This window comes from Artibeus jamaicensis, unplaced genomic scaffold, assembly GCF_021234435.1.
Source record: "Artibeus jamaicensis isolate MK-2021 breed Jamaican fruit bat unplaced genomic scaffold, CSHL_Jam_final contig_585, whole genome shotgun sequence".
Taxonomy (NCBI): Eukaryota; Metazoa; Chordata; class Mammalia; order Chiroptera; family Phyllostomidae; genus Artibeus; species Artibeus jamaicensis.
The window spans coordinates 14,807,451-14,827,591 of NW_026521894.1; the positions used below are offsets into that span (position 1 = coordinate 14,807,451).

Below are 20,141 nucleotides of genomic sequence, written 5' to 3' on the forward strand. Positions count from 1 at the left end.
GCTTGGGGAGATTAAAGTCATCATGGGAAGACATCTTGAGCAGCAAAAGTAAGATGCTGAAAGATTTTTTTTTAAGTACATGCTGGATGATAAATTCCATGGGGTAAGAATTTTTGCCTGTTTTGTCCACTCGCACATTCTCCAAGTCTAGTGGATGGTGCAAAGTAGGTATTTAACTGAAATCTAATGAATGAATGAATGAATGAGAGAGTGAAACAAAGATATAAGTTGGAGAAAGACACTCTTTTAGAGTACTCTCCCTCCAGAGAATCAGATACTGAGAAACAGAGAACTAGACACACATACAGATATTAGGATGGCAGAGTATGAGGACAGCATAGCTGCAGTCACAACCCTAGGACGTCCCCTACTGCTCGTGGATAGCTAGCATAGTACACAACACGACAGGCTGCTGGCTTTACTGTGTGTTTTAAAATATGTCTCCAATTAGATGATATACCCCTTGAAGGCAGGAGCAGTATTCTTTGTGTCTCCAGACTTAGCATGGGGCTGTGAATTGTGTAGGGCAAAAAGTGTTTGATGAAGAGGGATCAGAGTTGGGTGGGAGATTCCTGAACAATAACTCAGAGTCCACAGTCTGCTAATGAGGTCAAGCAACATCATCTTGGTACCTAAAAGTTTCATGAGAACAGACGTTACACTATGAAAATGCTATGGAAAAATTTTAAAGGTTGAGACAATCACTCCCTCTGGGTGCTGCTCTCTATTTTAATAATATGCCTTGAGAAGGTTTATAAGGACAGCAGTGTTTTTAAACAACCAGAGTACAGATAATTTCCATAAATATCACAAAATATTATTCACAATTAATATTTCAAAACTCATACTATATGATAGAAATTGTTCCGGGTGCTTTTCAGACATCACTTCTGATATTAACATTTGGGCAAAATGATTATTATTTTATTGACATTAAGATAAAAATGATAAAAAGAGTTGGTGTTCTGCTTGTTGTTTATTTCATTCTCAGAAGACTTGGAAGTACCACACTCTAGAGCAGTGATTCTTACCCACTCGGGGATCAGCAGTGGGATGCTGAGGACTCTCCCTGAGGAAAATGCCCATACGCACTGTGGAAGACACTTCTAGGTGCCGACTAAATATCCAGCTTCCCTGTTTTTCTTAGAAACAGAGCCTTGACTTTGTAGTAAGTTTCCAGCTGAAAATCCACATTTTCCAAACTTTCTTGTTGATGGTTGAGGGGAAGTAAAGGGTGGGGGACAGATCCATATAAATAAATTCGGGCTAAAGATAGAAGTTATTAGGTGAGAGTCCAGGAAACCTACTTTTAAAAGGAAATTTGATTCATGTTCACTGCAGCATTGTTTATAACAGCCAAGATGCAGAAGTAACCTACGTGTCCATTGATGGACAAATGTATAAAGTGTGGTATATATACAGGGTTTGGCAAAAGTAGTTTTCAGTTGTTTAAATGAAAAATAATACAATAATTAATAAATAATATAAGAATAAACCCTGTTTTACATATTTTCAACTGTAAACTTACTTTCGCTCCACCCAGTATATATACAATGGAATAATACTTAGCCATAAATAAAGATGAAATATTGCCATTTGTCACAAAAGGAATGGATCTAAGTGAAATAAGTCAATGGAAAAAGACAAAAACCATATGATTTTACCCATATGTAGAATATAACACCAAAAAGTAACATGTACTAAGAAAACAAAAACAAACTCACGGATAAAGATAACAAGTTGGTAGTTATCAGAGAGAAAGAGAGCTGGGGAGGAGCGGTGAGTGAACTAGGTCAAGGGGGTCAAATACATGGTAACAGAAGGAAACTCGACTTTTGATGGTGAGCACATGATAAGGTGTACAGATATCAAATATTGTTGTACACCTAAAATTTATGTAACATTATTAACCAATGTTACTTTAAAAAGTTTTGTTTTTTTTTTAAATACAGGGAGTCTGATTCATTTTGGAGGTTGTGTTATTTTTTTTCCTTCTTCCATCTTTCTATCTGGAATATGGATGTGAAAGCTGCAGGTATGGTGGACCCAGCAAGCCTTAGAATAGAAGCTACATGCTAACAATGGTGGGGCAGAAAGATAAAAGAAGCCTGGATCCCTGGTAACATGGTAGTGCCACCAAACTAGCCTCAGACTACCACCCTTTGGGATTCCCTTTTATGTGAAAGGGAAAGAAAAGTCCAAACACCCACCTTGAACTTTGTATACAATTTCAAAGGTAGCTTCCCATAAAACCCCTGATAGGCTGTTGTATTAGAAACCACATTGAAATAAACCCTGTCTTCTCTTTCAACCCTTTTGAGGGCAGGAACATCTAGAGAACCCTGTTTCTAACCTGAGGCAAAGTAATCTTAGGGAGGGGAATACATATATTCCATTCCTAATTTTAGTGGAGAGAGGCAATCTAGTGCATTTGAAAAAATTCAGACACAAATCTGAACAATATATTTATAACAGGACCAGAAAAATTAACAAACAGGCGTGTTCACAGCCCCTCTGTCTCCAGACACTCTTCTTCACGGCTTCCTGAACAGACGAAGGTAATAGGTAAAGCATAAAGAACTTGGGTTCAAGAACAACTCAAACCCCAGAGCTGATAAATCTAAGCGATGAAGAAATAGCTAAACTTTCAGATGCACAGTTCAAAACACTGGCTATCAGGATGCTCAGAGAACTGGTTGATTTTAGTCACAAATTAGAGAAATATATGAAGGCCAAACTAATTGAAATGAATGGAAATGCACAGGAAACCAATAGTAATGGAAAGGAAACTGGGACTCAAATCAAAGGAGTGGACCAAAAAGAAGGAAAAAATGACCAAACAGAAAAGGATGAAGAAACAAGAATTCAAAAAAATGAGGAGAGTCTTAGGAACCTCCAGGACATCTTTAAACGCTCCAACATCCGAATTATAGGGGTACCAGAAGGGGAAGAGGAACACCCACGAGTGGAACACTTATTTGAACAAATAATAAGGGAGAATTTCCCCAATCTGGCAGAGAAAATAGACTTCCAGGAAATCCAGGAAGCTCAGAGTCCCAAAGAAGTTGGACCCAAGAAGGAACATACCAAGGCATATCATCATTACATTAGCCAAGATTAAAATGAAAGAGAGAATTCTAGAAGCAGCAAGAGATAAGGGGACAGTCACCTACAAAGGAGTTCCCATCAGACTGTCAGCGGATTTCTCAAAAGAGACCTTACAGGCAAGAAGGAGCTGGAAAGAAGTATTCCAATTCATGAAATCCAAAGACCTACAACCAAGGTTGCTCCTCTATCCAGAAAAGTTTTCATTTAGAATAGAAGGACAGAAAAAGTGCTTCTCAGATAAGGTCAAGTTAAAGGAGTTCATCATCACCAAGCCCTTACTATATGAAATGTTAAAGGGACTTACCTAAGAAAAAGAAGATAAAAAAGATGAACAGTGAAAGGACAGCAAACTCACAGTTATTAACAACCACACCTAAAACAAAAGCAAATTAAGAGGACAGCTAGATCAGGAGTGAACCATAGAAATGAAGATCACATGGAGGGTTAGCAACAGGGGAGTGGGAGAAGGGGGGAGAAGGTACAGAAAATAAGTAGCATAGACAGTAGATAGAAAATAGATAGGGAGAGGGTAAGAATAGTAGGGGAAATATAGAATCTAAAGAACTTGAGACACGTGTTCATGAACTAATGGGGGGAATGGTGGGGGAGGGGTGTGTGGGGTGGAGGGGAATGAAAGGAGGGAAATAGAACAAATGTAATGGCATAATAAAAAAAGTTAAAAAAGAAAGAAAGAAAGGAAGGAAGGAAGGAAGGAAGGAAGGAAGGAAGGAAGGAAGGAAGGAAGGAAGGAATTTGGGAAATTCCAGGACAAGCTTAATTTACATGAGAAAATGGAGTGAATTCTGGTCAGAAGGAACTTGAATAGATGGTGAATAGGAGAAAGCTCTGTTTGGGAGAGCTCTTTTGGAGTTCAGAGAGTGAGAGGAGAGATTTTAGGGGTGGTGCTTTGTGATATAGGGAGCTCTATTAAGAAGTTCCTTTAATGTGTGTGTTTCTCACACAGACATGTCATGTGAGAAACATTGATTGGTTGCCTCCCATTTGTACCCTGACTGCAACCTAGGTGTGTGCCCTGACAAGGGATTGAACCCGCAACCTTTTGTTATATGGGACAGTGCTCCAACCAACTGAGCCACACTAGCCAGGGCTCATCTTGCTCTTTAGTTATTTCTTGGTGGCAGGACTATCTGTGTTAGGTACATGAGTCCAAAGGTGGAGACAAAAAGTTTGGGCTCTGAGCAAGTTAGAGATATGACTCAGAGAGATGTCTACTTACCTTATATGCATCAAGACATGTCATTAGGAGGAGAATGGTTGAACCCAGTAGTTAGAAAATATCGAAGATTTTTTTGAACTCTCAGAGGTAGTATGGAGAGCAGTGAAATACGTGAATATGGGACAAGATTAAGCAAGAAATGATATGAAAACTAAAAATATTCAAATTTGGTCTTGATCTGAAAGTTATATGGGAGGTAGTGAAGGAGTCTAAGAAAGATGTTACAATTAAAAATGAGATGCGGAAAAGAGGAAATATCAAAAACTAAACAGTTTTTTTCTTTCCACAATTATAATTTCTATTAATTTTTGAGAACACTTACCAGAATACTGAGCAGTCGGTTGCATGTTACCCACATTTCTTCTTTGGTCTTTGTAATCTGGGGGCGGCCTTGTCAAATGTCTGTTTATCTGATCCTGTGGAGCAATTTTCTCCTTGAAAACACAAATGAAAACATTGAATTATTATATATATACTATTACCTTCTCACTTGTAAAAATTTATAGACTGTTATTCAAAAAAGAATATAAGAACGATCTTACAGCCATACTTGTGATTCATGGGCCTTATTTAGTAGTCTCTCCTTTCTGTGTCAATAATCGTTCTGCATGGAAGTGTAATTTCTACTTTCCCTAATGTTCAACATATGTGTTGGGTCTAGCAATTACTCTAATTTTCTTTATTTTGCAATTAAGTTTTAATGAGAACTAAATTTGTATGATTTTTGACTGTACAGTTCTAGTTTTTTTTTAATCTTTACCCAAGGATATGTTTATTGATTTTAGAGAGAGAAGGGAGGGAGGGAAAGAGAAAGGGGGAAGAGAGAGAGAGAGACAGAGAGAGAGATACAGAGAGAAAGAGACAGAGAGAAAGGTCATTGATCCATTGGGTTCTGCATGTGCCCTGGCAGGGGATCAAGCCCTCACCCCAGGTATGTTCCTGGACTGGAGATCAAACCTGCAACCTTTTGGTGAACAGGAAGATGCTCCAACTAAGCCACTTGGCCAGGGCTCTGGTTTTATTTTGTAGCATACCTGATGTGCTTTGGCACCTATAGAGGGTGTGGCAAAAGTAGGTTTACAGTTATTTATGTGGAAATATACTACAATTAATAATTAATAATACAAGAATAAATTATGTCTCATGTACTCACTATCAACCTACTTTTGCCCCACCCTGTGTACAGGTCTGGTCCAACATAGAAAGCATAGGAGTAGAATTTCCAGATAAAATACAAGACACTGGGGCATTTTGTATTTTTATTTGCTAAATCTGGCAACTCTTAACTGGTAGGGGTGCTATATGCATTTCACTTCATTTTACCTCTCGTAAACAATATTTGAAGGTAGGTATGTTATTTCCACTTCCTAGATCAGGAAATAGAAGCTTTCTTAAGCTAAGTAACGTACATAAGATCATATAGCAGCAGAACAGAAACCAAATCCTGAGTCAAAAACTCAGGCTCTTTCCTGCCTACCACAGAAGGGCCCCTTGCTGCTCTGTTTCTCTGTGCTCCCTTCTCAAAGCACAGACACTTCCCAGGCTCCCATCTTCTCTGCCTTCTGAAATCACCCACCTGTAAATCTTTAGAGCAGGTTTCTTTGGGAGCTAAGAGAGGACACAGGGGACATTCTTTTACATTGCAATGAGGGAGAATGCAAAACATGGGGGACCCTGGGTGCCTGTGTAGGAGCATGTTAGAAAGAAACTGTTATGGGATTCAGGCATTGATTGGGGGATTTAGGGAGGGTGTAAGGAAGTAAGGGTTTGTTCTGGATTGTAAACTTAGTGAGGTTGGTTGAGTGATTGAGAATGATGTAGCTGTCACTCATTTAGATAAACAGGGAGATTTGGGTATTTTGTGGGTTGCACAGTGACCTTGTTTATATCTGTTTTTAGACAAGATGTTGAAGTGGACTTAACTTTGCCTCATTTTATCCTGGTCTCAGAGTAGCCCTGTCTGAGGTTAGTATTATGTGACATGTCCAACAGAGGACAAAATGGCCTGGCGCTGAGTGTCCTATCAGTTCTGCACATCAGGGACTGCTTTTTTTTTTTCCTTTTTCAGCACGGATCAGGAATTTTTTAAATTGTTTCACTGCACCCCAAAGCAACCTGCGTTTTCAAAGATAAAAATAATTGGCATAGGTAGACGGAGGACACTGTAATTACAGAAAAGTCAAAAGGAAAAGAAATCCTTTTAACAGATAAATGGGTAAATCAGATGGAAGCCAAATGTGGACTTACAACCACTTAAACCATGTATTTCTCAGTTTCCCACCAAATTTCAAACTTCCTAAGTGGAATAAATTTACTATACAGGGGGAAAAAACCAGCCTTAAAACAACAAGAAACCAAATTCAAATTCTTGTTTCTAAGAAAAAAACAACTTGAAAGACTCACATGGTTTCTTGGGCATCAAGTAATTCATATAAAATGCAATTTTGATGAGCTAAGTGTAAATGAATCAGAAACATATGGATTACATTTCTTTTAAATATGGGTTTACAAATTAAGGGAAAAAGTGGTTGGTGAAACACTTTGGTTTTACCCAAACCCTAAATGTTTAAAAAACAGCCTGAGATGTTCTATGAACCCAAATGTGGCAATGTTCAGCCATTCTTGTTGTAAACTATTGTGCAAGCTGACAGTTTTGATTTGTATGCCAAGCATGAGACTTTCTGAAATCTTCTCTTTTTCAAAAGCATCTATTATTTTTTCTTATGTAATTAGGTGTTTCTGCTGTTTATATTGAAGAAAATAGGCTTCATGTGTGTGTCATGTGTGTGTGTGTGTGTGTGTGTGTGTGTGTGAGAGAGAGAGACAGAGGGAAAGAAGGCAGGGGAGGGAGGGGGAGAAAGAGAGAGAGAGAGAGTGAGAGAGAAGTCAGGCTTTCGGCTACCCATTAAAGACTGGATTTTAAATCTGGACTTATTTTATATATATGTAATTTAATTACTGACTTTTATTCCCAAATGCTAAATCTGGTTACTCAAAGTGTTAACATATACATCTCTGGAAACTGGAGTTTCTTGAACTGCTTGTTCACAAATGAGTTAGATTTAATGGTCTTGCATATGGGCTACCCCACAACAGCCAATTTGTCACTTTGTGATGAAAAGTAGAAAAGACCAGATTCCAACACTGAATGGAGACTGCTTCGTTTGCTAGAGAATAACATTCCCATTCTACAAGAGTGTAAACTCACAGGCATCCCTGAGATCACTTCTGTGCACCATGAAATTAAACTTATCAACTAATGTCTCAGGATAACCCAATCTCTTGGACCTACAAACCTAATATAGAGATAATCTTCTGCTGCAGATATCCAACTGTCCTGCTTCAGCTTTGCCGTCTCAAAATGCAAAATGGGGATAATACTAGGACCTCTCTCATACTCCTTTTGTAAGGATTAATTCTTTAATTCTGAAAAAGCTCAGCATGGTACCTGGTACATAGTAGGTGCACACAAAACATGTTGATAATTATGATATCCATTGTCATAAGTTCCACTCATCTCTCCTCCTTGTGCTTCATTGGTGGAAGAGTAACAGACAGTAAGGATAACACACTTTCAGGAGCAAATGTCTCAATTTAGGCACGTCTCTGGTCTTGCCAACTGACTGCGAATGACTACAAAGCATATGCTAATGTAAAGTGGCATCAAAGACTGTTTCTTCCTGAATATGCTAAAAAGTACAGGCACCCTCAATGGCATCCAAACAAGAGAAATGTGAATGGTTTATAAAAACCACAAAAGCAGTAGCCTTGGTCTCATTCATCCCTCACAGCTTAGGTCCCTGCCCTTTGCACCTGTCCCAGCAGAGACTCAGCTGGGCTCAATGGGGGAGAGGCCAGAGCCAGGACAGGACCCTGTCGGAGTGCTTCCTCGCCTTTCCATCAGAGCTGCAACTTCAGACACTCAACCTATGCAGATTATATAATTCAACAGGTTAGTATTGCTGATTGGAGTAATGAGAGGGTAACCGGGAAGTTAATCTTATACGGTGCATTTTTCTCTTCTACTGTCCTTGTTTCTAAGCTATTTAGTTTATAAGGTAAAAAAAAAGTGGGAGTGAGTGAGTGAGTGAGTGAACCTGAGTTCTCAAAACTATGATTTGCAGAAGGAGTCAGATGGGTCACTTTCTCTCAGTGGTTCCCCTACCAGGGGTGTCCAAGCTTCTGGCTGGACCACGCTAGGAGAAGAGTTGTCTTGGGCCACATACTACATACACAAACACTAATGAAACTGATGAGCAATACAAAAATGTTTTAAGTACATTTACGATTTTATGTTGGGCTGCATGCAGCCCTCAGGTCATGAGTTGGACACCCTTGCACCTTACAACGTAGAGCAATACTCAAGGTAACCTGTAAATTTATTTCTCACAATTCCTTATTCAAATTCAAATAAATTTATTTTTACGTCTTCTTCTATGCTTTGAATTCCAAACTTATTCCATTTGTCATTCCTAAAAATATCAATAATTGTTATAGTATTATGTATACTTTCCATTACGTATTAAGCATTTCATGATACACCCTCAGTCTGATGAACAAATACATACATAGGCTGTGCTTTTTGGTCTCCAGCCCACCCTCCACCTGAATGATGGGCCTTATCTACTCTATCCACCAGGACCCTACAGTCCCTCAAAGTCAAGTTTTACCTCTTTTGGGAGACTATCCCCAAACTCTCCAGGCTGGATTTTGTATTTTCCCCCACTACATTTTTCCTTACTGTGTTTATACCTTTATTATAACGCAAATCTAAATCTAGAACTTCCTTGTTTAAAATCCTTAACATCTTCTCCAACGCTTCTGTAAATTCTGATGTCTTAAGCTCTATTCTCTGGCTTTTCCCTATGCTTGTGCACATTCTATGCCTCAGCTACTTAATATGCAGTATATTGTCTCTGGGTCTTTGGGAGTGCTGGTTTTTCCGGCTGTAAAGCCCGGCTCTTCAGCCGCATCTCTCACTTCACCTTCAGGTCTTCAGTGGATATAGCTTCCTTTCTGGAACCATTTCTAGCAGTGCCCACACCATAGCATTTAATTACATGCATTGCAGCTGCATATTTATTTGATATCCCCAGTGAGCTCCAAGCACCATGTGGACAAAGAAAGGGTCTGTCTGGTTTATGGCTACATCTTATTGTAAATTACTAAATATTTCCTGAATGGATTATAGAGCTCATCACATCTTGGATTTTTGACTCTTTCTATAAAGCTCCTTGAGTGTATAATTTTTAAATTTTATTTTCCTTTCTCCTTGTCTCTGTCAACCTGGAGAGTTAACTTTGTCCCTTTCTTCTTTCACTAGACCAAATAGTTTGAAGGGAGAGAATGAAACCTGAAGATAGGGCCTTGATCTTAGGAGGTAGGAGTTTGGATCAGTCGGTGAGTGTATGCGTAAGTCTGAGAGAACAGAAGCGATAAACAGATAAATATTGAAGCAGGGATAAAGGTTTGGATACTGTGTGGGAAGTAACGGCCTTGACTTTCTTCAAGGCCACTTCACTATGATGAAGTGGGAAATACATTTTCAATTTTCTTTAAAAACACCTCCCATTCTGAGATGCTTTATTTCGAAAGTGATATCTTAATGTGTGAAACTCCATGCTGGCTTTTAAAATTCTTTTATCTCTAAAATCAGTTTGGATTTGAGGTGATTAGAGTTCACTACTTCTGCCCCTCAGGGCTGTGGACAAGACTGGTTTCTTTTGCTTAACCAAATGCCCATGTCGGTGGCATTCCTGGGCTGGGCAGGGTTAGTGAGCCGAGGTGCCATGCGTTCCATCCTTCCAGCAGTTGGTAAATCAAGTTTTTTTCTTTTTTTTCCCCAAAGCACTGAGTATGTATAGAATTAACTTCTCTTATAGCCAGAACACACTTGTTGCTGTCATGTAAATAGGCACAGAGAAAAGGGCAGTGAGTAGAAATGGAAAATAATGAACTCCCTCTGTCGGCCCAGTAGGTTTGCACAGTAGACGTTAGGAGAAAGTTTTACCGCATCCACCAGCATCTGCTGCTGCAGGAGAAGTTGCTGTTTCTGCTCCATGATCTGCCTCTGTAGAGTCTGTTTCTTTCCCATCAATTGCTGATTCAACAGTGATTGCTGGGAGTTCATGTAACCACTTCCAGTGTTTGGATTTGAACAGGAGTTGGGACTTGGACTGGGGCCTGTGTTCTGGCCTACCACAGAGTGTTGATCCTAAAGAAAAGAAAGGAGGAAAAAAGCTACTGTGAATTAAAAGAAGAAAAATGTATCACAAAGATCATAAGCTTAGATTCCAAACATTTTTCATCTTGTTAAGATCAAACATGGTTAATGGGTTGGAGAGCAGAGAATTGCTCTTTAAGTGTAGAAGAAATAATTGCGTATCACAGCAAACAAAGCAGCTAAGTTAAATACATTAGGGAACTGGAAAGGCTCCCATTTGACTCTGATAGTGGAACCTCCACATTCTGGAAGGCGTTTATGGAACCTCCAACTACCATAAAAGCATATGGCAAATCTCTCAATTGCTCAGCACCAAACACATCATAAAGTGACAAGTTCTTCCTGTTCCCTAAAGTTAGCACATATCAATGCTGATCCTGCAATGAAAATAAGGTTTTAATTAATATATTTAAAAGTTGAATAACTGGCCATGGCTAGGTAGCTTGGTTGGTTAGAGCATCATCCGCATACCACAAGGTTGTGGGATTGATCCCCTGGTCAGGGCACGTACAAGAACCAACCAACGAATGCATAAGTTAGTGGAACAACACATCGATGTCTCCTTTTCTGTCTTTCTTTCTCTGTCTCTGTCTGTCTGTCTCTCTCTCTCCAAAACCAAGAAATACCCATTGAATAACTATTTTCAATAGAAGAGGGCCAGCTTTCTCTGATTAGGCAGGAAGGCTTGTGATTTCTGCTTTATGAACACTTGGAAACTCAAAAGGGACTTTGTTATTCTGAGACTTGTGTTAATTTTGTTCCCTGGTCAACAAGTCAGATATCTCAGTGCTTACTCAATAAAAGAGAACGCAACCAACTGGTTACAAGAAAATATTGATTAAAAACTCACATGGTATATTGAATAATATTGGGTATTAGTGAATTGACGTTCTAATTGGAAATCTCTACCAATCTTTAAACATCCACAGGTCAGGGCCCTGCAGTGTAGAAAGCTAAACCCCGCCTAGTATTTTCATTATTCCCAATGATGTGTTTAGTAGTGAGCTGTACACTGTTGGGATTACAAGGAAACTAGAAAATATTGCCCTCACCTTAGAGAATTTATCATAAGGAAGAAATTACACAATTACATGTAAAAGTATAAGCACATAAAGTAACAAGTTTTACATTATGTAATGCAAGTACTAAGTCTAAGATCCTCGCATTCTAATGATATTCATTTGGGAGGCAGATGCCCGGGCCTTGCTCTAGGAACTCTGAGGCTGTAGATTGGGTATCTGCCCAGGGGATTCTAATGCTCATGGGCCTGGGACTGTTCTTTGAGAAACGCTGGATACATGACAGCAATAAAATCCAACTGTCATTCCCCCACTGGACTGTGTGAGGTTACAGCAATGAGAAGGATAAAGGAACTCTCATTACAAGTAGTAGTATGTACGTACTGCATTTGTAAGTCTCTTCCCTTTCATCTCCTTCTCTTTCTTTAGTTATCTGCTGAGTTAAAAAACCCTGGGGACTTGAACAGACACTTCTCCGAGGAGGACATACAGAGGATCCAGAGACACATGAAGAGATGCTCAATATTGCTAGCTATCAGAGAGATGCAAATTAAAACCACAACGAGATACCACTTTACACTGGTCAAAATGGCCATCATAAACAAAGCAACAAACAACAAATGTCGGAAAGGTTGTGGGGAAAAGGGGTCCTTAATTCACTGTTGGTGGGATTGCAGACTGGTATAACCACTATGGAAAACAGTATGGAATTTTCTCAGAAAACTAAAAATGGACCTGCCTTTTGACCCAGCAATTCCACTGCTAGGATTATATCCTGAGAACCTTGAAATGCCAATCCAAAAGAACCTATGCACCCCAATGTTTATAGCAGTACAATTTATAATAGCCAGGAGTTGTAAGCAACCTAGGTGCCCATCACTAAATGCATGGATCCAAAAACTATGGTACATGTACACAATGGAATTCTATACAGCAGAAAGAAGGAGCTCTTACCCTTTGCAACAGCATGGATGGAACTGGAAAGTATTATGCTGAGTGAAATAAGCCAGGTGGTGAAAGACAAATACCATATGATCTCACCTTTAACGGGAAGCTAAACAATAAAACAAACAAGCAAGCAAAATATAACCAAAGACACTGAAATAGAGAACAGGCTGATAGGGACCAGAGGGGAGAGGGGAGGGAATTTCAGGGGAAAAGGGGAAGGATTTACAGGAATAAGTATAAAGGACACATGGACAACAACTAAAGGGGGTGAAAATGGGAGAGAGGTGGGGAGCATGGGGGGTGATTTGGGATGGGAGTAAAAGACAGAAAACTGTACTTGAACAATAATTAAATTTTTAAAAAAGCCTGGGGATATAGGAAGCATGGCCTTGCTTTAGTAATCCCTGGGGCTACAGAGCTCACCAACTGCCTCAAAAGAAAAGTGATACAAAATACTCTTAAAGATATCTTTGCACTGAAGCTTATTACTGGCCAGTCACTGCTCAGGCTTTACTCGATTTCTCTCATTTCCACCTCCAACAAAACGAGGAGCAAAACCTGTATTATCATCCCAATTTTGTAGCTCAGAGAGATCTAGTTCTCAATCACTATATTATTTTGCAGTTGAGATGAGAAACGTTGATGAGAAATATTTTCATACTTTAAACCTGTGCCAACCCATCTGTCCATGAAGCAAATGTTTCCTGAGCACTCCCCTCAGGGGTGAGCCCCTCAATTAGGCCTGTTGAAGGGAGTGTGCTGGGGAGTAGGTAAGGGGGATGGGTATTAAGAGGGGTTGACCCTCCTCACCAGTTAATTAAAAATAATCAAAGCCAGCTCTGAGCAGCTTGAAGGAACCACCCTCTAACACATCTGCACCCAAAGTCCAGTCAATTCTCTCAACTTTAAATCCACCATGGCTTTTGGGAAAGATGCCAACCCACCTGCCCTCCAGGCATCTAGGAGTTGGGCCAGGAGATGAGCATGAGTGCCATCGCAGGGTGGCGGTCGACGGAGATCTGTGAGTTGAGTGCTCTTGGAGGGCAAGTGGAGGAGGAAATACATGAAAGGTTGAGTGCTGAGTCTTGAGTCCACCCACACTGATGAGAGGGAAGCGAGCCAGTGACAGGGAGAAAGAGGTGGGGTCAGAGAAGTGTAAAGATAATGAGACGGATGTTGGAGAAATCAACGTGAGAGAATCTACTGGAGGCAGTGGCTGGCCCTCCACTCTCCACTTCAACCTGATTAGAAATGGTCTGCTCTTCTCTGTGATATAATTTGGACTTGAGTGCAAGACTGTGTGAAAAAAAGGATTTTCAATTTTGAAGATCCAGTTGACAAACATATAGAAAGTTAAATTCACTTTTCTTTCAGCCATGTTTGCATGGCCAGGCGGTGGACACAACCATGAGCTCTAGAGATGGACCTGCCGGGATTCCTGTCTCAGTTCTGGCTCTTACTAGCTGTGTGATCTGGCAGAAGGTGACTCGCCTTCATTCACCTCAATTTCCTGTAACATGGGAACAACAGCGCTGCCTTCACAGGGCCCCTGAGAGAATTAGAGGAGATAATACAACACCCAAAATATTCAGCACATAGTAAATAAGCACTTAATAAACAATAGCCGCTCATAATTGTTAACGTTATTTTAACACAGAGGAGAAACAGTTTGTTTATTTGTTTGTTGCGAAGCGAGGGAGACAGGCCTTGCACATTGCAGAGAGCTGTGCTGTGTGTCAACTCCACTGGACACGCAGTGGTTTCGTGAGCTACCTGTGCAGTTACCGCCAGCCTCCTACCTGGAGATGTCAGGAGATGTCAGGAGATGAGTTGAACGGCACTCTCTGATGGTCTGTCTTTTGGTGAGTGCTTCTTTTATTGGGTTAAGGACTCACCTCAGTGCACTGTTAGTGTGCTCTTTGCTGTGCTGGGTTTTTTTTTTTTAATTTCTTCACATCCAATTATTTTTCAACAGAGAAACCAACATACATTTAGTAAGTGTTATACCTTAATGTGCTCATTTGTAAAATGGAGGTAATTTTGTTAATGACTAAAATTAGGTCAGATGAAATTCAGAACAGTTCCAGGAACTTAGTAGTGCTTGATAAATTTTAGCGATTAATATTTTTCTTATTTACTTATTTCTCTATTACTTTACATATGACAGAGATGGTTTAAAAACAATGACCTCTGTGAAGGAACTTACGTTGCAAGTGAACTTGGATCACAGGTGCGCTGTGTTTGGCTCCCATTATGTTGTAAACACAGGTTGGCCCCTTTGCTCTCAGTTGGCCACAGTCCCCACTATTCCCTGTTTGGTGATATCCACCTATTTTCCTCATCTCTACTACTTGCTTGACCCACGTAGGCATTTGAAGTTATAATCTCTGGCTTTTAGTTTACCTGGGAATCTAAGAAACACACATCACTTTCCCACATACCCACTCACTCAAAGTTACTATGGTAAAAAGCAATGCACAGAGATTTCTGTTAGGTGGTGTGATACCTACCAATGCCTTAGAATGAAAATCCAGATTTCATGATGCCTAATTTAGTTACCCATGCATTCATTCACCCACTAATGAATTCCCTAAGTTTTACTGAATATCTACTATATGCTAGGCAGTTTTCTATTTTTTGAAGATTTAAAAAGTATGTAGGAAGGGAGAAAAATGAAGAAAAAGAAAAGAGTGCTTAATGTTGGTAGCATTGGTGAACGTCATCAAAATAATTTCCAGTGAAATCTGGAAAACCACACTCCTCTAAGATTTATAGAAGATCTGCATGCCAAGAAAATGTACTCATGTCTCTTTCTCTCTCTAATCAAACAGATGGACCGTGCTAATTCTAGTTTAATTCCTTTTCAATACCAAAAGATATAAAAGTAAGAGATAAGCTCTCTTTTGGAATTGTGTAGAAAATTTTTAAACCTTGCAGCTTCTAGCTCCGGGGCCTTACCATGCACTTTATCACACACATTCTTTTAATTCACGATTGAAATAATATTGGCTGATGCTACTTTTTTTACCCTTACGTTAACTATGAAGCACAAAACACCCCCTTACACAGGTGTGCTGTCATTGCCAAGATGTGCAAATGTGAGCACATAAAATAGTTTGAAAGAAAAATAGGTTCCAATGTGTTGGCTTTGGTTCCCACATTCAGACTCTTGGCCTTACACTCAGCCTGTATAGAACTTGAATTGATAGAATTCATCTGTTTCCCTCTCAACACTCATTTTTACCTCCGGAGCAAGTGAAGGCCATGGTAAAAGTGGCACACTGGTAGCCCATTCATGAAAGTGTGTGTGTGAGATTGTGAATGAACTAGTAGTACCACTGATACAGTGTTTTGTATGATGGAAAACCTAGTTTTGTAGAGAAGTCAGAAGTAAAGATTGATTTGGCAGCAAACAATAGCCACACACTTGTTCAAATCATGAAATTAAATGATCTTTCATTTTTTTCTGCTTCTACCAATAAAATCATAGTATATGATGCTAATCTATGAAGTAGGCTTCTGGTCCTATCTTCCTGGAATTTAATATAACTTTACATTTAATATGAGTTTATACATAATTTTCCACATCTATGTGTGTGTGTGTGTATTTAAGATTTGAAAGTCCTGTTACAGCATTAGATAAGCCACTGAGTTAGAGTAGTATGCCAGTGTTTAAACATGGTTAAAGCTTCTTGATCCGTGGTTTAATCCAGCACAGGACGGCTAGAACAATGAGAGAATGTCTGTATTTTTAAAAATAAACTTCTGTCAATAGTTAAGCTATGGCTTTAGAATTTTCTCCACACTACTCTTACTCATTCATTCAACAAATATTTACTGAGCATCTACTATGTAACATGCATTCTTCTGGGCCTTGGGGATCAAAGTCCATGCAGCCTCCTGGACAATTCTCCAGCTTGTCTATACTTTCAAGTTTTCCAACTGGACTATTGGTGGGAAATTTATCTTCTAGAATGGTCTCAAGGATGCTAGGAAACCAGTTGGTAAATCAGGTATGCGATGAGCAATGCTTTTAGCTGGAGGCAGTCAAGGCATGTTCATAAGTAAGTAGCAGTGTGTGAGGTTAATTTACATTTACAGGGAGCTGGATGCATGTTGTAATGTATAAAAAATGTGGCCAAAAATGTTTTTCTAAATTTGTTACATTGGTGACTTCGTATCTTGCCCATGGATCACCACAGCAAGACTGCAAACTATGTCAATAAAACTCGACAGAAAATTAAGGAAACACTTAATTAAAAAAATTATCCTCACCCAAGGACATTTTTACATTGCTTTTAGAGAGGAAAGGAGAGTGAGAAACATCAATGTGAGAGCGAGACATCAATATGAGAGAAATATCAATTCGCTGCCTAGTGTATGCACCCTGACTGGGGATCATACCTGCCCAGATCAGGGACCGGACTTGCAACCTAGGTATACGCCCTGACTGAGAGTCGAACCCGCAATGCTTGGATTAAGGGGCGATGCTCCAACCATCTGAGCCACACCAGCCAGGGCCACTGGAACTCCTTTAAACAGGTATCTCTCTTCTTTAGAGGACAGTTCACCCGTCCCTCCTGTTATGCCTATATTTCTCTTAAAGCCAGTTTGAAGCCAGTTTAGACCTTTGGAAAAAAAAGGTCTAAATTTAAAAATTAGAAATAAATCCCCTCTATTCCAGTCCTAACAGCTAATTCACCAATACTCTCTTATGTAAAATTTTAGGAATAAATATTTAAAGAAACTGCATATATGAAGAAAACTTTATAAATCTCAATACACACATACCAGAGTGAGTATATGCTCAGCCCCTCGGGTCTTACGTTGATAAAATGTTTCTGTAAATTATGGTCAATATGTGAAAAACTTAAAAAAATTGTTAACTAATAAAAATGCAGGGACAACCTCTTCCTTCCATTTTAGTGGAGTGCCAATGTTTGTCAAGCAGGAGCGATTTCAGTCAAACATAGAGCAGGGTCCAATCAGAGAAGTCGTGTAGCAGGAAACAAGCATGTTCCTGGTCTCACTGACATGTGACGAACTAGTAAGACTCACTAAATCCAGTCAGTTTTACTGTTCAAGCAATTTTGTGGGCTGATCAAGCTATAGTAAGTTTCACAAAGCAAACAAAGTTATCGGGCAGGTATTGTTCTCTTAATATTAAAAAAAATCTCTAAAAATGTTCATTTTGTTCTAGGCATCTGGGTAAAATAGCTCTCTGTTTCTCTTAACTTATTTTAGAAGGGGGGGTATATAAAGGTTTCCCCCCACAGACATGAAGTAACTTGGATTCACAAGAGCATTCTGGCCTGGGATGACTGCCCTTTCTTTTTCTTGGCTTCCAGCGTTAGGCATCTGCAATTTGCAAAGCAAATTCAAGATAAAGTACCCAGCTGGGCATGTTTGTACAGTAGATCTCACAAACCGGTTTGCTATTCAATTAATCTCCACCCCCCTTCCCTCTTCTTTCCCTGTCTCAGCGAACTAACTGCTCAACTGTTCCTCCAGGCTATTCATCTTCTGAACTGTCTACTTATTAAGCCATTTATTTATCTCTATGCCTGAGAAACAAGCTGCCTTAACTGTTTCAGATTCCCTACAAGCTGGCAGGCCCACTTAAGTTATTTATTTGGGGCGTGGAGAGTGAGGTGGCCATGGGCAGCTAAAGTAATGGAACAGTTCTTATTTGACACAACAATGACAATAAAATAGTTATCAGGAAATAATCCAGGATACAAGTTTTAAACAGAAAGACTGAAGATATAAAACACTGCTTATCTCCAAGTCTCCAGTCTTTTCTCTCAAGGGTCAGTAAACTATGGTATGACCAGTCAAATCCAGCTTGGCACCTTTTATAGTAAATACAATTTTATTGGAACATAGCCATACACATTGATTTATGTATTGTCTGTGGCTACGCTACAGCAGCAGAGTTGAAGAGCTGTGACAAAAACGTAATGGCCCACAAAGCCTAAAATATTTACTAGCCAGCCCTTTGTGGCAAGAGTTTGCTTACTCTCACTCTCTTCTGCTGTGCTAGCCAAATAATGCTACTTTACACTAAACTGATAAAAAACGCCTTAGAGAAAGAACCTGCAGTCCTTGATAGGAACCGGCAAATTGGGGATGAGAAATGCCCATCATGAGATCTGCGTACAACAACCCACCACTCCAGCCACCATGACCACCTTGGAGAACTAAAGAGCGAGAACTCGCAGATCTTCCACCTTGCTGCTTCATTTACAGATGAAGACACTGCCCAGAAAGGTTAAGAAACTGAGTTGCACAAGGTTACAAATTTAACTAAAAGATGAAGAACGTATTTACAAACACATTAGGCAAACGTATTAAGGGGAAATGAATGTAATAAAAATCTGTTTGCTTGAGAGAACTATAGCTTGTCTGATAGAACAGACTTGTCAGGAGTGAGGGTTGGGGGAGGGAAGAAGTTCAAAGGTGGAGTGTGCAAACACAGGCACAGGTATTTGGATTAGTATTTTTCTTTGTCTTTTGCAATAATAAGCAGTAGCTGCTTTTCCTCCTACTTAATAGGGCATTCTTCTTTGCTTGCTTAGAACCTTCTCCCCCACTCTGCAGGGAAATCCTCATTATATGCTTAAATCTGGTTCAAATGATTAGAATGAGTTTTGTGGTCACCACAGAGTTCATCTTTCAGAGGTTACCTAATTTTCAAGTCACCAAGACACTGCATCTATTCTTAGCCTCTGGGGTGGACACTTATTATGGGCTGGCACAGAACAGTTCCATGGGTGAGGAAGCAGCGTTAGGTGGGAGAGCGGCCAGGAACAAAATGTCAGTGGGTCAGGGTGGAGTGGGAAGAGTTTGGTAACTTGGGGGAAGGAATGAGAACTCTTTCTTACAAAAGAAGCTTTTCAATGTTAGAAGGGCTCTTTGTGGCAGACCTGAAATTTCTGCTTTGTAAGTTTGCTTTTAGCTTTCCGTCCCTAGAGCAATGGTTTTGAACTGTTCTTTGGAGAACAGTGACTTATGAGGATTTCGCAAAGCTATGGATTCTGTTTCTCCTCCCATCCCCTCAAACACACATACAACAAACAATGTTGTCTACAATTTCAGGGAGTTTACAAATTTTCTAACCATCCACAGACCATCCACCCACACGCTGTAGGTTGAGAACTCTGTCCTTTCCCCGAGAAGGTTAGTATTTGTGAAAGTAATAAAGTGATTTCCCCTTGGATATAACCTCTGCACTGTACTGCCAGCTTAAGACTGTCCACAGCTCCTCTGTGACTTTGCGATCCAGTCCTGACTCCCAAGAATGGTATATAAGACCCACCGTGATCTGGCTTTTGCATGTTTCTCCACTCTCATCTCAACACATTTTTTTCTTCACTCTATGCTACAGTAACATTAAACTACCTGTAATTCTCAGAACTCTCAGAGCTCTTTCTCCTCTCCCCATTTTTGCACTTTGCATATGCTTACATCTTCTCTGTCCAGGACACTCTTCTGCTGCTCCTTCCTACCAAGTGAACACCATTCTTTATAGGCTTAGCTAAGACGTCATTTTTTTGGAAGTCTTCTCTGACCTCCTGAGCATCTTCAATGTCCCTTTTTTGTGCTT

At 39.8% G+C, this 20,141-nt stretch overlaps 1 protein-coding gene across 2 annotated transcripts in view; it reads right to left on the reverse strand.

Annotated features, from left to right (window-relative positions):
- Window positions 1–20,141, reverse strand: part of MAML2 (mastermind like transcriptional coactivator 2) — a 350,749-nt gene that overhangs the window by 3,101 nt on the left and 327,507 nt on the right. For both annotated transcript variants that reach the window (XM_037163441.2, XM_037163440.2), the window contains 2 exons: window positions 10,356–10,559; window positions 4,668–4,779 (listed from right to left, as the gene is read on the reverse strand). In XM_037163441.2, coding sequence (XP_037019336.2) covers window positions 4,668–4,779; window positions 10,356–10,559 — 316 coding nt within the window. The remainder of the gene's footprint in view (window positions 1–4,667; window positions 4,780–10,355; window positions 10,560–20,141) is intronic.